This window comes from Vidua macroura, chromosome 5 (genome assembly GCF_024509145.1).
Source record: "Vidua macroura isolate BioBank_ID:100142 chromosome 5, ASM2450914v1, whole genome shotgun sequence".
Lineage (NCBI taxonomy): Eukaryota > Metazoa > Chordata > Aves > Passeriformes > Viduidae > Vidua > Vidua macroura.
In genome coordinates, this window is record NC_071575.1 from 65,343,009 (window position 1) to 65,358,321 (window position 15,313).

Genomic DNA, 15,313 nt, shown 5'->3' on the forward strand with positions numbered 1-15,313 from the left:
GACATTCTCTAAGATACAGAGGGTTAAATATGAAGAATGACACATTTCAGGCAATTTGAGAAACTTATCTTCTTTTATTTATTTCTCAAACATAGATATATTCAAATCTTATCTAAAAGCCAACAAGCAACTACAGTAGGGTATTTCTCTAAACTAAGGGAAGGAATGCTAAGGAACAAGTCTAATTAAAGCTACAGCACACTACATTATAACTACATTATAACTATAACTACATTAAGTCCCTAACAGGCTAGGTTGCTGTCTTCCAAGCAACCTCCATCAGCTTCACTGTTCTTCTGTGAGGATGTGCAGGTGGAGCCAGTTCCTGCCTCGTAGACTTAGGCAACAGCACCGTCATAACTGGAAGGTGAAGGGCAAGGCCACTCAGAGATGTGTCTGCACAATGAATCCACGGGCTGCAGCATCTTCCTTCCGCAGAAGCAGGAAAGCAGCTTCAGGATTGCCAGTGACAAATGCAATAATTATGCAGAGTTCATGTGGCTGCCACCGGGTGTGACCCGCTCAGCGCAGCTCTGTGCAGGGAGCTCATCTCAGTGGCTGGAGAGCAGCATCCAGAGGCGAAATCGCAGCTGACGATAAGCTTTCATCGCCTTTCTGTGGGCAGCCGGATCTCGGGCCAGGTGCTCAAAGAGGTTGAGCGGCTCAACCCTCCGCATTGCCGGCGGCAAGCTGATCTCTGCAGGAAGCCTCTCGTTGCCTAGAACAAAGTGCTCCAGGCGTTTCGAGTGCAGGCAACGGCGCAGGTAGGCCATGACGTCCCACAGCCGCCGTGCAAATTCCCTCCTGCGCCACTGGGACAGCGGTACGGTGGTCAGCACGTGCATCACCAGAGTCTTCCAGGTAGAGCTGGAAAACCCTGTGCCCTTCAGGATGCAGGTGAAGACCTGCAGGCATTTCAGGTGCAAGCTCTCACACGGCACCTGCCTGGCGATGTGCTGGAAGAATTTTGCCTCTGCCACAGCGTATGTCTCAGGCCACGCTGTGCTTGCCATGATCTTGGCCTCGGCCGGCTGACTGCTCACAGAGTTGCTGGAGTTGCCTTTCTGGACCTCTGTGGGATGGCTGACCACAAAGATGTCAGAGTCCCCTTGGCGCACTCCAAAGAGCATCTCCACCGTCAGGCTCCTCTTGCCTTTGCTCAGCTGGAATTGGCAGGACCGGCTGCAGGGCTGAAACACCAAGTGCCATGAGTATGACTGCGGCACGTGCAGCCACGAGCATCTCACCAGCTGGCGGAACCAGTGGGAGGTTTTCTCCACATCCAGGTAGGAGCCGGTGCAGAGTGTGTCTAGGAGGCTGCGCTTCCGCTTCCGCCACAGCTCCTCCTGCGAGTGGTGCAGGAAGCACAACAGCTTCTCGCCCAGCCGCTCCCTCTCGCACATGCACACCAGCTCCACACGGACGCTGAAGGTCCTCGCTGCCATCTGCCCTGCCCTGTTCAGCTCCAGGTGGAAGGCATGTCCCGGTGGGGGATTCAGTGGGACCAGCACGCGGTACACCCCATCCCACTCACGGGGACTCCAGCCCTCAAAGGCACTGCCCACCCCGATGGCTTCTTGAGGCACCGGGTAGAAGCTATTGCTCACGCTGTCCACAAAGACGCGCGTGAAGCTCTCCATCAGCTCAGCTATCACTGAGCAACCTCTCTTCAGCTCCTCCACAGGCCACCGTATGCCATCCACTAAAAGGACGCCTTGCTCATTCCCAGTATCCTGGGTGTCTTCTCTCTCTTCAATTCCACCACTGCCACTTTCTTCCTTGCCACCATCACTGCCACCTCTTTCACTGGCAGCCACATTACCTTGTTCGTCTTCTTTCCTATCCTTATTTTTGTTTCCCTCCACATTCACATCACCCTGTTCTTCATCCTTGTCTCTGCCATTGCCATCTTCTTCTATAACTTGCTTATTTTCTTCCTCAAGTGCAGCAAAACCATTATGGGCAGCTTCATTCCCGCATTCACTGCTATCTTCCTGCCCAGTCAAATCTCTGCTCCTCTGTCCACTGGCATCACTGCTTTCCTGCACCTTCACATCCATATATTCATCCTGTCCATCTACATTGTCTTCACTTTCATCTGCATCATCGTTGTTGCCCGCCTTTATAGTCACACTATTGGATTTTTCTTCATTTCCATCTCCTTCTTCTTCCTTTCCAGTGTCCTTGTCTTGCTCCACCTGTACATCCTTGCTTTCTCCTTCATTTGCTTCATCGAGGTCTTCTTCATTTCCAGTAACATTGCCAGGTTCTTCTTCATTTCCTTCAGCAGTACTGTCTCCTGGCACATCCCCATCACTCTGTCCTTCATCTTTCTTTAAGTCATGGCCATTGTCACTGTTAACATCGCTGTCTTCCTTCACCTTCACATCATCGTTGCCTTCAATGGCATCATCATTGTCTCCTTCATCTGCAGCCACACGATTGCCTTCAATGGCATCATCGTTGTCTCCTTCATCTGCAGCCACAGGATTGCCTTCAATGGCATCATCGTTGTCTCCTTCATCTGCAGCCACAGGACTGCCTTCTCTGTCATTTTCAGTGCCGCTGTCCTCTGCCTCCACAGTCACATCAGCGTTTTCTCTGCCTTCCGCTGAATCGGTGCTGTCTTCTTCCTGTTCTGTTCCTCTCTCGTCTCCCAAGGTCTTGCGGGAGCTCTGGTCCTTGCTGCTGCTGCTGCTGGCCTCACAGCTCCTTCTCCTGCAGCTAAACCACAGGCCCAAGAGGAGCAGGAGGCCAGCAAGAACCCAGAATGGCCACTGCTGCAGGGCACCAAAGAGCACGGCTCCCCAGCCCTCGTCCTGCTGCTCCAGGGGCCCCCGCTCCAGCTCCTGCAGCAGCCGAGCCATCTCATGGTCCAGCAGCTCCTGACGCTCCTGCATTCGCCGGTGCGTGGCCTCATCCAGCCCATCCCCAGCCGGCTGGGGGTACTGGATCAGGCTTTGCACGAGCACGAAGAGCAGTGACAGTAAAGCCATGGTCTGCAGGAGGACACAGAGAAGGGGTTCAGTGGGGCCGGAATGGAGACAGACAATGAGGGGCAGGAGCGGCAGGGAAGGGGTGGCAGGAAGGAGAGGGCCCCTGGCAGCTAGCAAGGCCTGCACCGCTGCCCCAGCAAGCACCGCGCCCTCAGCAAGGCGCTCCCGCCGGGGCTGGGCCCTGGATGCAGGGGCAGCCCCGGCTACCAGCGCTTCCGCCCCAGCCCTCCTCCAGCCCCATCTCCTCCCTGCTGTGTACTCACCGCTTGCCCAGGCTCTACTGGGGCAGCGGCACCCGCTGCGGCCTTTTATAGCTGCCCCCATTGTGACACGGCCCCTGTGCTGTCACAGAACCCAGAGCGCATCACAGGCCAGCCCCGCCCGCCGTCTCGGCCCGGTCAGGGAACTCATCATGGCCCTGGGCACCCAGAGCCCCAACAGACACCAAGTGCAGATCCATCACTCGGGAACCTGGGAACCCCCGAGCTTCCCTTGACAAAGCAGGCAAAAGCACCTTTGCACACAACCCTTGTCCAATATAAATTTGGGTGACATGACCCATGGATGTTCTCAGTGTACGAGTGTAAGCTTTTATTTAATACTGGTGGAGCACATGTTTTATTTGTAGTATTTATACTTATTTCTTTGGGGCAGGATGTCATGTAAGCTAATGCTCTGTTACAGATTTCGTGAGAAATCTCTCTGAGAGAAATCCAGGTTGCTTGGATGATGCACAGGAAGATTTAATACCATCCCATAAAGGCCAAATAAATTAATTACAAAATTTTGATGCCTTCAATAACCTCTTAGCTCTCAAACTCTGTGGTTCAACACACTCATAACAGAAAATGTCTTTCTTATATCCAGTTTCTATCTACTCTCTTACAGTTTAAAACTACTGTCCCTTGCCCTGTCACTAAAGGCTTTGGTAAAAAATCCTTGCTCATCTCTTTTACAAGCCCCCTTTATATATTGGAAAGCTACAATTAGGTCTCCTCAGATCCTTCTTGTTTCCTGGTGGAACAACTCCAAACCTCTCAGCCTGTCCTCATATGGAATGTGGAATGTGTTACAGCCCTCTGACCATTACCAGGGCTCTTCTCAAGCTTCATTCCAAGGTTCATGTCTTTCTTGAACTGGATGCCCCACAACTGAATGCAGCTGGGGTCTCACCAGAGCAGACTGCAGAGGCAGAATCCTCTCCCTCTATCTGCTGAACACACTTCTGATGGTCCAGCCCAGGGTACAGCTGGCTTTGCAGGCTGTGAGCACATACTGCTGCCTCATATCCATTTTTTTTTTCATTTGCCAGTATTGCCAAGTCCTTGTCCGCAAGGCTGCACTCAACCTAGTCATCACACAATCTATTCATCATCCAGTCTGTGTTGATATCAAGGATTGCCCTGACCCAGGTGTAGGATCTTGCGCTTGGCCTTGCTGAACTTCACATCGCTTACACAGGCCTCCTTCTCCAGCCAAACAAGGGATTTTCAAAGATACTTTATTCCAATTCAATGAAGATGGTATAGTAAGGGGAACATCTAGTAACAACACCTCTAAGATCCCTATTAAAATCAAAAATTTGACACTAAAGCTTTACTGTGAATTAACAGTAGCTTCAGATATCTTTCAAAAGGTAATTAAGAAAAAATGATGCTCTGTGAAACTAATGAAAGAATCTATAATACTGCAAAAAAAAAAATTCTGTAACATTCCTCCTAATGAATATTCTGTGGATATAATTCTGCATGAGTACACAAACAACATACAGAAAAGAACACAAGGATAGTTAAGTCTTGTTGGGTAGTCATTACTTTGGGGAAAAGATAATAAACATGTGAATCAGTTCACATAAATATTTACGTGGGCACTGTTGAAATTCTCGACCAAACTTTTGAGAAAAAGTATTTATAGTATGACTGAAGCAATTTATCCAGTTCTTAAGGTATTCTGAGTTTAAAATTGACCAGTTGACCCCAGATGTATTGGTACAAAGGCAAAGAGAATAAATACTTCCAAACTACGATGAATCTCTACTATGTATGGCAAGAAGTAAATTAGATTTTGTTTAGCTGCATCTCACCATGGATAAAGCTGTGCATGCAAAGTGGCTCTCACTGCTAGACAATGTTATATAGGCCTGGTGGAAAAGGTTATATTCATAGACAGGCAGGGCCTCTCCAGAAGGACACAGATAATCAGGAATAGAGAAAATAAAAAACAGAAAAATTACTTGCTGCTGTCACAATTTTGTGTCAAGAGCTTGGTCATGAGAAGCCAAAAGAAGATGTATTAAACCACATTTTTTGCAGTTAGGGACTTCTCTGTCTTCATCTTTTAGGACTGATTGTTCCCCAGGAGCATATAAAAGTGACTCTGTAAAGAAAACTTTTCCAAAGATTCCTAAAAAATTCAGGAGTACTCTGCTGCAAAATTTCAGGCATTTCAGGCCATTTTCACTTCAAGCTTCAAGCATTTCTATGGATGAGAATGCTTGAGAGACAGCATCCTTAACATATCCAACATCTCTGTTTGCAAAGAGTCTTTATTTCAGATAGAGGTATAGGAAGGACATTCTCTAAGATACAGAGGGTTAAATATGAAGAATGACACATTTCAGGCAATTTGAGAAACTTATCTTCTTTTATTTATTTCTCAAACATAGATATATTCAAATCTTATCTAAAAGCCAACAAGCAACTACAGTAGGGTATTTCTCTAAACTAAGGGAAGGAATGCTAAGGAACAAGTCTAATTAAAGCTACAGCACACTACATTATAACTACATTATAACTATAACTACATTAAGTCCCTAACAGGCTAGGTTGCTGTCTTCGAGGTATTCCAAGCAACCTCCATCAGCTTCACTGTTCTTCTGTGAGGATGTGCAGGTGGAGCCAGTTCCTGCCTCGTAGACTTAGGCAACAGCACCGTCATAACTGGAAGGTGAAGGGCAAGGCCACTCAGAGATGTGTCTGCACAATGAATCCACGGGCTGCAGCATCTTCCTTCCGCAGAAGCAGGAAAGCAGCTTCAGGATTGCCAGTGACAAATGCAATAATTATGCAGAGTTCATGTGGCTGCCACCGGGTGTGACCCGCTCAGCGCAGCTCTGTGCAGGGAGCTCATCTCAGTGGCTGGAGAGCAGCATCCAGAGGCGAAATCGCAGCTGACGATAAGCTTTCATCGCCTTTCTGTGGGCAGCCGGATCTCGGGCCAGGTGCTCAAAGAGGTTGAGCGGCTCAACCCTCCGCATTGCCGGCGGCAAGCTGATCTCTGCAGGAAGCCTCTCGTTGCCTAGAACAAAGTGCTCCAGGCGTTTCGAGTGCAGGCAACGGCGCAGGTAGGCCATGACGTCCCACAGCCGCCGTGCAAATTCCCTCCTGCGCCACTGGGACAGCGGTACGGTGGTCAGCACGTGCATCACCAGAGTCTTCCAGGTAGAGCTGGAAAACCCTGTGCCCTTCAGGATGCAGGTGAAGACCTGCAGGCATTTCAGGTGCAAGCTCTCACACGGCACCTGCCTGGCGATGTGCTGGAAGAATTTTGCCTCTGCCACAGCGTATGTCTCAGGCCACGCTGTGCTTGCCATGATCTTGGCCTCGGCCGGCTGACTGCTCACAGAGTTGCTGGAGTTGCCTTTCTGGACCTCTGTGGGATGGCTGACCACAAAGATGTCAGAGTCCCCTTGGCGCACTCCAAAGAGCATCTCCACCGTCAGGCTCCTCTTGCCTTTGCTCAGCTGGAATTGGCAGGACCGGCTGCAGGGCTGAAACACCAAGTGCCATGAGTATGACTGCGGCACGTGCAGCCACGAGCATCTCACCAGCTGGCGGAACCAGTGGGAGGTTTTCTCCACATCCAGGTAGGAGCCGGTGCAGAGTGTGTCTAGGAGGCTGCGCTTCTGCTTCCGCCACAGCTCCTCCTGCGAGTGGTGCAGGAAGCACAACAGCTTCTCGCCCAGCCGCTCCCTCTCGCACATGCACACCAGCTCCACACGGACGCTGAAGGTCCTCGCTGCCATCTGCCCTGCCCTGTTCAGCTCCAGGTGGAAGGCATGTCCCGGTGGGGGATTCAGTGGGACCAGCACGCGGTACACCCCATCCCACTCACGGGGACTCCAGCCCTCAAAGGCACTGCCCACCCCGATGGCTTCTTGAGGCACCGGGTAGAAGCTATTGCTCACGCTGTCCACAAAGACGCGCGTGAAGCTCTCCATCAGCTCAGCTATCACTGAGCAACCTCTCTTCAGCTCCTCCACAGGCCACCGTATGCCATCCACTAAAAGGACGCCTTGCTCATTCCCAGTATCCTGGATGTCTCCTCTGTCTTCAATTCCACCACTGCTGCTTTCTTCCTTGCCACCATCACTGCCACCTCTTTCACTGGCAGCCACATTACCTTGTTCGTCTTCTTTCCTATCCTTATTTTTGTTTCCCTCCACATTCACATCACCCTGTTCTTCATCCTTGTCTCTGCCATTGCCATCTTCTTCTATAACTTGCTTATTTTCTTCCTCAAGTGCAGCAAAACCATTATGGGCAGCTTCATTCCCGCATTCACTGCTATCTTCCTGCCCAGTCAAATCTCTGCTCCTCTGTCCACTGGCATCACTGCTTTCCTGCACCTTCACATCCATATATTCGTCCTGTCCATCTACGTTGCCTTCACTTTCATCTGCATCATCGTTGTTGCCCGCCTTTATAGTCACACTATTGTTTTTTTCTTCATTTCCATCTCCTTCTTCTTCCTTTCCAGTGTCCTTGTCTTGCTCCACCTGTACATCCTTGCTTTCTCCTTTGTTTGCTTCATCTAGGTCTTCTTCATTTCCAGTAACATTGCCAGGTGCTTCTTCATTTCCTTCAGCAGTACTGTCTCCTGGCACATCCCCATCACTCTGTCCTTCATCTTTCTTTAAGTCATGGCCATTGTCACTGTTAACATCGCTGTCTTCCTTCACCTTCACATCATCATTGCCTTCAATGGCATCATCATTGTCTCCTTCATCTGCAGCCACACGATTGCCTTCAATGGCATCATCGTTGTCTCCTTCATCTGCAGCCACAGGACTGCCTTCTCTGTCATTTTCAGTGCCGCTGTCCTCTGCCTCCACAGTCACATCAGCATTTTCTCCGCCTACCACTGAATCGGTGCTGTCTTCTTCCTGTTCTGTTCCTCTCTCGTCTCCCAAGGTGTTGTGGGAGCTCTGGTCCTTGCTGCTGCTGCTGCTGGCCTCACAGCTCCTTCTCCTGCAGCTAAACCACAGGCCCAAGAGGAGCAGGAGGCCAGCAAGAACCCAGAATGGCCACTGCTGCAGGGCACCAAAGAGCACGGCTCCCCAGCCCTCGTCCTGCTGCTCCAGGGGTCCCCGCTCCAGCTCCTGCAGCAGCCGAGCCATCTCATGGTCCAGCAGCTCCTGACGCTCCTGCATTCGCCGGTGCGTGGCCTCATCCAGCCCATCCCCAGCCGGCTGGGGGTACTGGATCAGGCTTTGCACGAGCACGAAGAGCAGTGACAGTAAAGCCATGGTCTGCAGGAGGACACAGAGAAGGGGTTCAGTGGGGCCGGAATGGAGACAGACAATGAGGGGCAGGAGTGGCAGGGAAGGGGTGGCAGGAAGGAGAGGGCCCCTGGCAGCTGGCAAGGCCTGCACCGCTGCCCCAGCAAGCACCGCGCCCTCAGCAAGGCGCTCCCGCCGGGGCTGGGCCCTGGATGCAGGGGCAGCCCCGGATACCAGCGCTTCCGCCCCAGCCCTCCTCCAGCCCCATCTCCTCCCTGCTGTGTACTCACCGCTTGCCCAGGCTCTACTGGGGCAGCGGCACCCGCTGCGGCCTTTTATAGCTGCCCCCATTGTGACACGGCCCCTGTGCTGTCACAGAACCCAGAGCGCATCACAGGCCAGCCCCGCCCGCCATCCCGGCCCGGTCAGGGAACTCATCATGGCCCTGGGCACCCAGAGCCCCAACAGACACCAAGTGCAGATCCATCACTCGGGAACCTGGGAACCCCCGAGCTTCCCTTGACAAAGCAGGCAAAAGCACCTTTGCACACAACCCTTGTCCAATATAAATTTGGGTGACATGTTCTCAGTGTAGGACTGTAGGCTTTTATTTAATACTGGTGGAGGACATTTTTTATTAGTAGTATTTATACTTATTACTTTGGGGCAGGATGTCGTGTAAGCTAATGCTCTGTTACAGATTTAGTGAGAAATCTTTCTGAAAGAAATCCAGATTGCTTGGCTGAGGCACAGGAAGATTTAATACCATCCTGAAAAATGCCAAATAAATTAATTACAAAATTTTGATGCCTTCAATAACCTCTTAGCTCTCAAACTCTGTGGTTCAACACCATGCAAAATTCTGGTATAGCCAGGATTTTTTTCAGAAAGTAGAATGTCTGTGTTTTCAAATTTGTGCAAAGATGTACCTCTGTCACTCCCACCATCTTCAAAATTGTCTCCCTTAAACAGAGTTAGCCAATCTTTTTGACTGATAAAGGAACTTCTGTCTCTTTCTGCTATCTCTTTGTGTATTTATCTCCAAAGGAATGTGAGTACAGGAGAGATTATACTTCTCAACCTTTCTTCGGGGAATTCATCTATAAATGGAACTGCAGAAATGGGGAGGGAGGAAAGGAAAACAGGATGCGACTTGAGTACCTACATAGTGACCACAGATGGCCACTGCTAGACAGACACTGATATCAGGCGGATCACATCCTCCCATTGGTGTGTAGGAGAACAATGTTGGCATTGCTAAAACTGCTCTGAATTGGATTTGCTTAACAGATGTCATTAGTAAAAGTAGGCAAATAAAGTGTTTTGAACCCTCTTCTGAGCTGATGCCATTTATCTTGTATCTTCCCTGCATTCTTCTAGGGAAGCTGTTTTTGATGTTGTCCCATCCTTCTTTTTACAAGGCAACAAAAATTATTTGCCAAGTATCACTCTTTCAGATTTGTTTCCTCTCATTTTCCAAGATTTAATAAAGTGAACACTCAGAAGAATAGTTCCATATTTTTCAAACACAATTCTTTTACCCAGTTGAGGCCCTTTTGTGACCATGAAAACACGAAAACTGTTGTGAGCTACAGTTTACACTTAAGAGGTTGATATGGGTCCGTTCTCCAAGGTTATTCTTAGTTCAACTGCTATGTAAACTGTTGATGTCAGTGACTGGAAGCTGCTCTCCAGGACGTTATATATATGATAATTATATGACAGAAAATGCAACATATAGTTGGATCTGACCTTCAAATTCACTAGCTTAAAAAAGAAAAAAAAGTCTGTAAGAAATTTGCTGTTTTTTCTATTTATAAATGCCTTCACATTTATATTTAGTTTATGCATATACAAGAGACTTTCCTTGCATGGACAGCAGTGCCCATCCATCATCAAGCTAGGGTATATTATAAGTCTCAATGATCACTGCCTCCAGAAAGCATTTTTGAGACAAAACAGGCAAAGTCTTTTGCGCAACTATACAATCTTCCAGTAGTAGGATCTTCACTCTCACATAAACACTTCATGTTTTTCCACAAAGGAATCTGAGATAGATTTTTCTGAGAAACAACAAACCATCAAAAATTAATTAAATAACAAACAAGTGGAAAACGTCACTTCTTCACTCAACACACTCTCCTTGATTTTCATAAGCATTCAGATTTACAGCTGCTGATACTACCACAGGAGCAGGGTTTTCTCTGGTTTTACTTCCTCTTCCAGCAGAGCAAGCACAGCTGCAAAATGCAAACTCATTTCTAGGCTCTCTTATACATCACCAGTTTACCACATTCCAACCAGTCATAGTTGTGCAACACCCCATCAGGGTACTGGGATTACTGCAGTGCCACAGACAGTTTAAGTGAGGCTCAAGGAGCTGTACATAGTTTTAACTATGTTTTATATGGATAATTAAATGATGCATAACATGGAAATAAGCCAGCTGTACTGAAACTTAACAAACTAACTGCTCTGATGCAACAGTCAAGCATCTCATCAGTTATAAAATGAAACAGGTTTAAAGCAAAAACAATACAGAGAACAGAATGCATGACATTGTAAAGTAGCATGTTCAAAGGACCATTTCTGAACATTAAGCAAGTGTACTCATCCAGTCAAATTTTCAAAAGAATTCCTGGCACCAAAATGTTCTCTGTTTGCTTTTTCACCATGTTTAAAGAATGGATCGCTCTTATGGGGAAGAAAATCCTCTGTGCGAAACACTGCGTGAAACTAAACAATCCTTGAAATATGACTAATTTCCATGTGAAGCTGATGATTTAGCACTGTCATCCTTCAGCAGAGGAGAAAGAACTGACTGTCTTTAGTTTACTTATGCAAGATGAAAAAAGCAAGGAGTGTGAATTTGATCTTGCTTCAATTTACTTCAATGGCTAAACACTTGCCATGACTTCAGTGGGAGTGAGACTGCATCTTAATTCATTCAATGTGGAGAAAAACAAATCAGCTGAGAATAATGCTCTTGTTGATTAGATTTAAATTACTACCATAGTTGTTTTTACCAGTGCTAAGTAAATCCTGTTTTGAAAGCCAAAGGTTACCTTCAGTTGTGCTTTTTCCTATGTACTATGTCACAATGCAGGATTCCTGGTTCTGTGACCAAGTCACCACCGCTCACAGCAAGCATGGTTGGCTCTGGGGCATGGCCACATTCCCACATAGGAATGATATATGTTTGTGGATGTCACTGGTGACAACATCCAAATCTGGGCTGGGGCATCTCCCTCAGCCAATAAACCAGGGTGCACACTTTTGTAAAATAACTGCAGAAAAAAGACTACACTAAGATGCCCATGAAAATTAGCAAAGTAAATCAAATCAATACGGTTCAATTTGCAGTTAGGAATCTGCATTTCTGGAGGGAAATTTTAAGATAGCCACGAATTGAAAAATGTTTAATTTTTGGTTTTTTCTTTTTTTTCCTTAGAAGGCAATCAGTCTTCTGGTTTGGCTATAGTCTACTTTTCCCTATAAAGTAGAACGTAGAGATACACACAAAAAATATGTATGGAAGTACCTCTTAATTAATTAAAAATATTATTACTCAGAAGATAGAAACGTGACTGTCTACACTGTATGAATTAAACATATATGAATTGGGACACAGACCCTTCCATTCTTTAGTAACAAAACTGATGCTGTCCTGAAAATTACATTAATGAATGAGACTAGTATATGAAAACCTTCTGCATCCGCTCTAGAGGTTGGAATGAGCATGTTAAATGATGCAGCAGACAAGGAGGATGCACTCTTTAGGGAAGCTGAAAGTTACTTCTGTGCTTAAGGAGTTCTGCAGTTCGGATGAAGGTCAGAGGTTATCTCCAGGTGCACAAAAATGAGTGATAAATACACACTGTTTCTCTTAGACTGAAAGCAGAGCTAGACAAAGAGTATTAAAATAAGGAATATTACTCAAAAATCATCCCCTGGTTTTCTAAAGATGTCAATCTTCTATTAGAAGACAGTTTGTTACCTCCTCCATATATTAAAGCTATAACATAATAATAAAAGCACCTCAAACTTGTAGAAGTATCTAAGATAACATAGATTAAGTAAGGTCTATGCAGACAGAGCACCCTAAAAACTTCACAAGAGCAGTGACAATTTCTGGGATAGTAATGACATGAATCAGTATCTAGAAGTTAAGTATAAGTGAAGAAGAGAATTTTTCAACTAATGGATCAGGAAAAATGTGGGAATAAAGGATGAGATATGTGATTAAAGATCATAGTGTATTAACACAGGTGGAGAATATATGACTTTGATTCTGTATTACAACATATTTCAATTGAATTATGTGTAGTTTTAGTTTTATACATGCACAATTTTTTAGAACATATTTTAAAAATGTAGGAGATTTTCAAAATTTTAAAATTTTTAAAGAGTAGGGCATGCAATAAAGAAAATGCATTGTATTGCATTGATCCCCACATGACTCACTGGAATATCTTTAACATTTCCAGCACAGATTCCCACTTCTTAAGATGAAAACCCAGAGAAGATGAAAACCTGCAACTGCCATTAAGAGAAGGTCTAAAATTTTAATTGCTGTCTGAACACAAAGGAGCTTTGACATGCTGTGGTTTCTTGAAGCACTCCTGCAGTTATAGACACATCTTTAACTACCCCACCCTCTCCCTCTTCCCCATCCACCACTGACTGATGCAGTTGGGAGATTCAGTAACTGCAGAGCAAAATCTTACTTACTTTCAGCTCTCCTGCCCCAGCAAATGCTCAGCTCTTCTGGGAAGATGGACCTATGTCATACCTTCCCTTCAAACACACACATGTGACCAGGTTTTTGGAACTGCCTGATGTTGCCAGTTTTCATTTGTTTTCCACAAAGAAGGGAAAGAACCTTGGATTCTCCTCCTCATGATCTCTGAAGTCTTAATTCCAAAGAACAGAGATGCCAGGACTTGTCAGTGACATGACTAACATTTTTATGAGAACTGGCAAGACAGTTCATTTCTCCTACATCTTACAGAAACTTTGGAATTATTTTGTCTGAAACACTTGGGGAAAGGAAGGTAGACTTAATTCTGACAACTTTATTAAATATTCAGTACCTCTGACATCCTGTTATCAACAACAAAAATATGGTTTAATTATGATAAGCCATACTGGTATCATTTACAATACGTAAGTGTGAAAAAACAGCAGTGAATTTTTTCTTGATCCATGTGGAAAAATACACACCTTCCACCCCCTCAAAAAAGTAAGACAAGGCCCAATAAATTTTCATAATTCCCTGTCTTCTGGCTTTTCAGTTCCATCACAGCTCTCCAAATTAAGACTTATGTGCTATTTTGCCTCTGTAACTGTTGTTGATTTTCCCCCCCTACAGGGATATAGGTGGATAAGTTTGGACAGGAAACGGTATCCCTCAAGCCAAACTGAAAGGTTTATAAAGTTGCTAATAAAAGTTTGGGTCAGGGCCTAAATATCAATCATCTGCTCTTTGTCTTTTTAAATGAGCTCAGGCATTTTCCCAACCGCTCCTAGCAGGTCTCTGCCATTATTTTAAACTAAGATTTCAGCCATTTCTTTTTTTCCTGTGTTCACCTCAATAATTTTTTTTTCTCCCCCTCTTTACCTGCCAAATGCATCCATCAGGATTTTGCCAAAGGCTATCTACTTTTGAAGTTGAGAGGAATTCACTAATCGTGAGTGTCAAATCCACAATAAATGCCATTGCCATATGGTATATGCTGCTTTTGGGAATTATCTCAAAAGGCCGAGCTGTGAGAAGGCTGGCTGTATGTTAGGAGGTTTTTACTGCTAACTTTCATAATTCATGTCAGGTCTTCCAGTTTCTGTATTCATTGGCTTCAGTGAGTGCAACTGTTTCCTGAATTTATAAAAATGTTGTCAAGATCCCTTGATCTTGCTTCCTCCGTCTCTCTCACACGAACACATCCAAACACATCTATACACAGTGGAATAGCATTCACAGTGGCATGCAAATCTAGCAAAAGAGAAGCTTGTAAATAAATACCATGTCGTTCTGCTTACTCAATAAATTCCTCTGGGTGTTAAACTCATGATAAATGTATCATAAGCCCCGATGAAGTCTTTACAGCCTGTCCCACCACACCATCCTGAGTGCAATTCTGCAATGCATAGGAAGATATAAGTTTGAAAAACAGAGCAGAAATAGCTCCTGTAAGGGCAGAGTGCTAACATAGATGAAACATAACTAACTGGAGAGCATTTGTTTTAGCTAAAGAAGACGGCATCAGTGTCACATCTCTGTGCCTGTGGAGGTGTAATCTACATTCAAAGCAACAAGAAATCTACCTCCTTTAAAAAATTGTCCATTAATACATAAATATGTCTGTGTTGAAACTCCTCAGATGGTACCATTCCCAACAAGAACTACACACAAGACTAAGAAATTCCACAGAGAAACACGATTTTGTGATCCAAAGAGGCAAGGAGAAAGAAAAATATGTGGAGTTTAACATATCAACTTAGTGACAGAAAAAGAATTACAAAAATAAATGTCAGTCCCCTTGAAACACTTGAGGCAGCATTCTCGACTTCCTCTGATGCTCTAGGAAGGTGTGAATGGCCTCCATGTCTCACATCATCCCCACTAGCCACATGGAAATATCTCCAATGCGGCTTGGAGTGTTTCAAGTACCACTCCCCTCTAATTTATGTAGTCTGTTAACATCCTCATGGAGTAAACAAAAATAATAGTTTAAAAAGACAGTTGTATTTCAGAAACATGTGCATCTACAAGACAAAAAAAACCCAGAATTTAATACCATCCCTAGGCAGAATTCAT

General features: G+C 45.7%; 3 protein-coding genes across 6 annotated transcripts in view; all 3 read right to left on the bottom strand.

Moving 5' to 3' along the window:
• SEMA3D (semaphorin 3D) overlaps positions 1-15,313 on the bottom strand; it is a 133,922-nt gene that overhangs the window by 77,300 nt on the left and 41,309 nt on the right. The window lies entirely within an intron of this gene.
• Positions 489-3,355, bottom strand: LOC128807116 (uncharacterized). The gene has a single exon (XM_053977216.1). The coding sequence runs from the start codon at positions 3,318-3,320 to the stop codon at positions 552-554; it is 2,769 nt and encodes a 922-aa protein (XP_053833191.1). The 5' UTR covers positions 3,321-3,355; the 3' UTR covers positions 489-551.
• On the bottom strand, positions 6,053-8,717 carry LOC128807117 (uncharacterized). The gene has a single exon (XM_053977217.1). It carries the CDS (start codon positions 8,521-8,523, stop codon positions 6,127-6,129), a length of 2,397 nt encoding a protein of 798 aa, XP_053833192.1. The 5' UTR covers positions 8,524-8,717; the 3' UTR covers positions 6,053-6,126.

Excerpts from the sequence above, each read along its gene's own strand:
- LOC128807116 (XM_053977216.1), bottom strand. The coding sequence starts at position 3,320 with ATGGGGGCAGCTATAAAAGGCCGCAGCGGGTGCCGCTGCCCCAGTAGA.
- LOC128807117 (XM_053977217.1), bottom strand. The coding sequence starts at position 8,523 with ATGGCTTTACTGTCACTGCTCTTCGTGCTCGTGCAAAGCCTGATCCAG.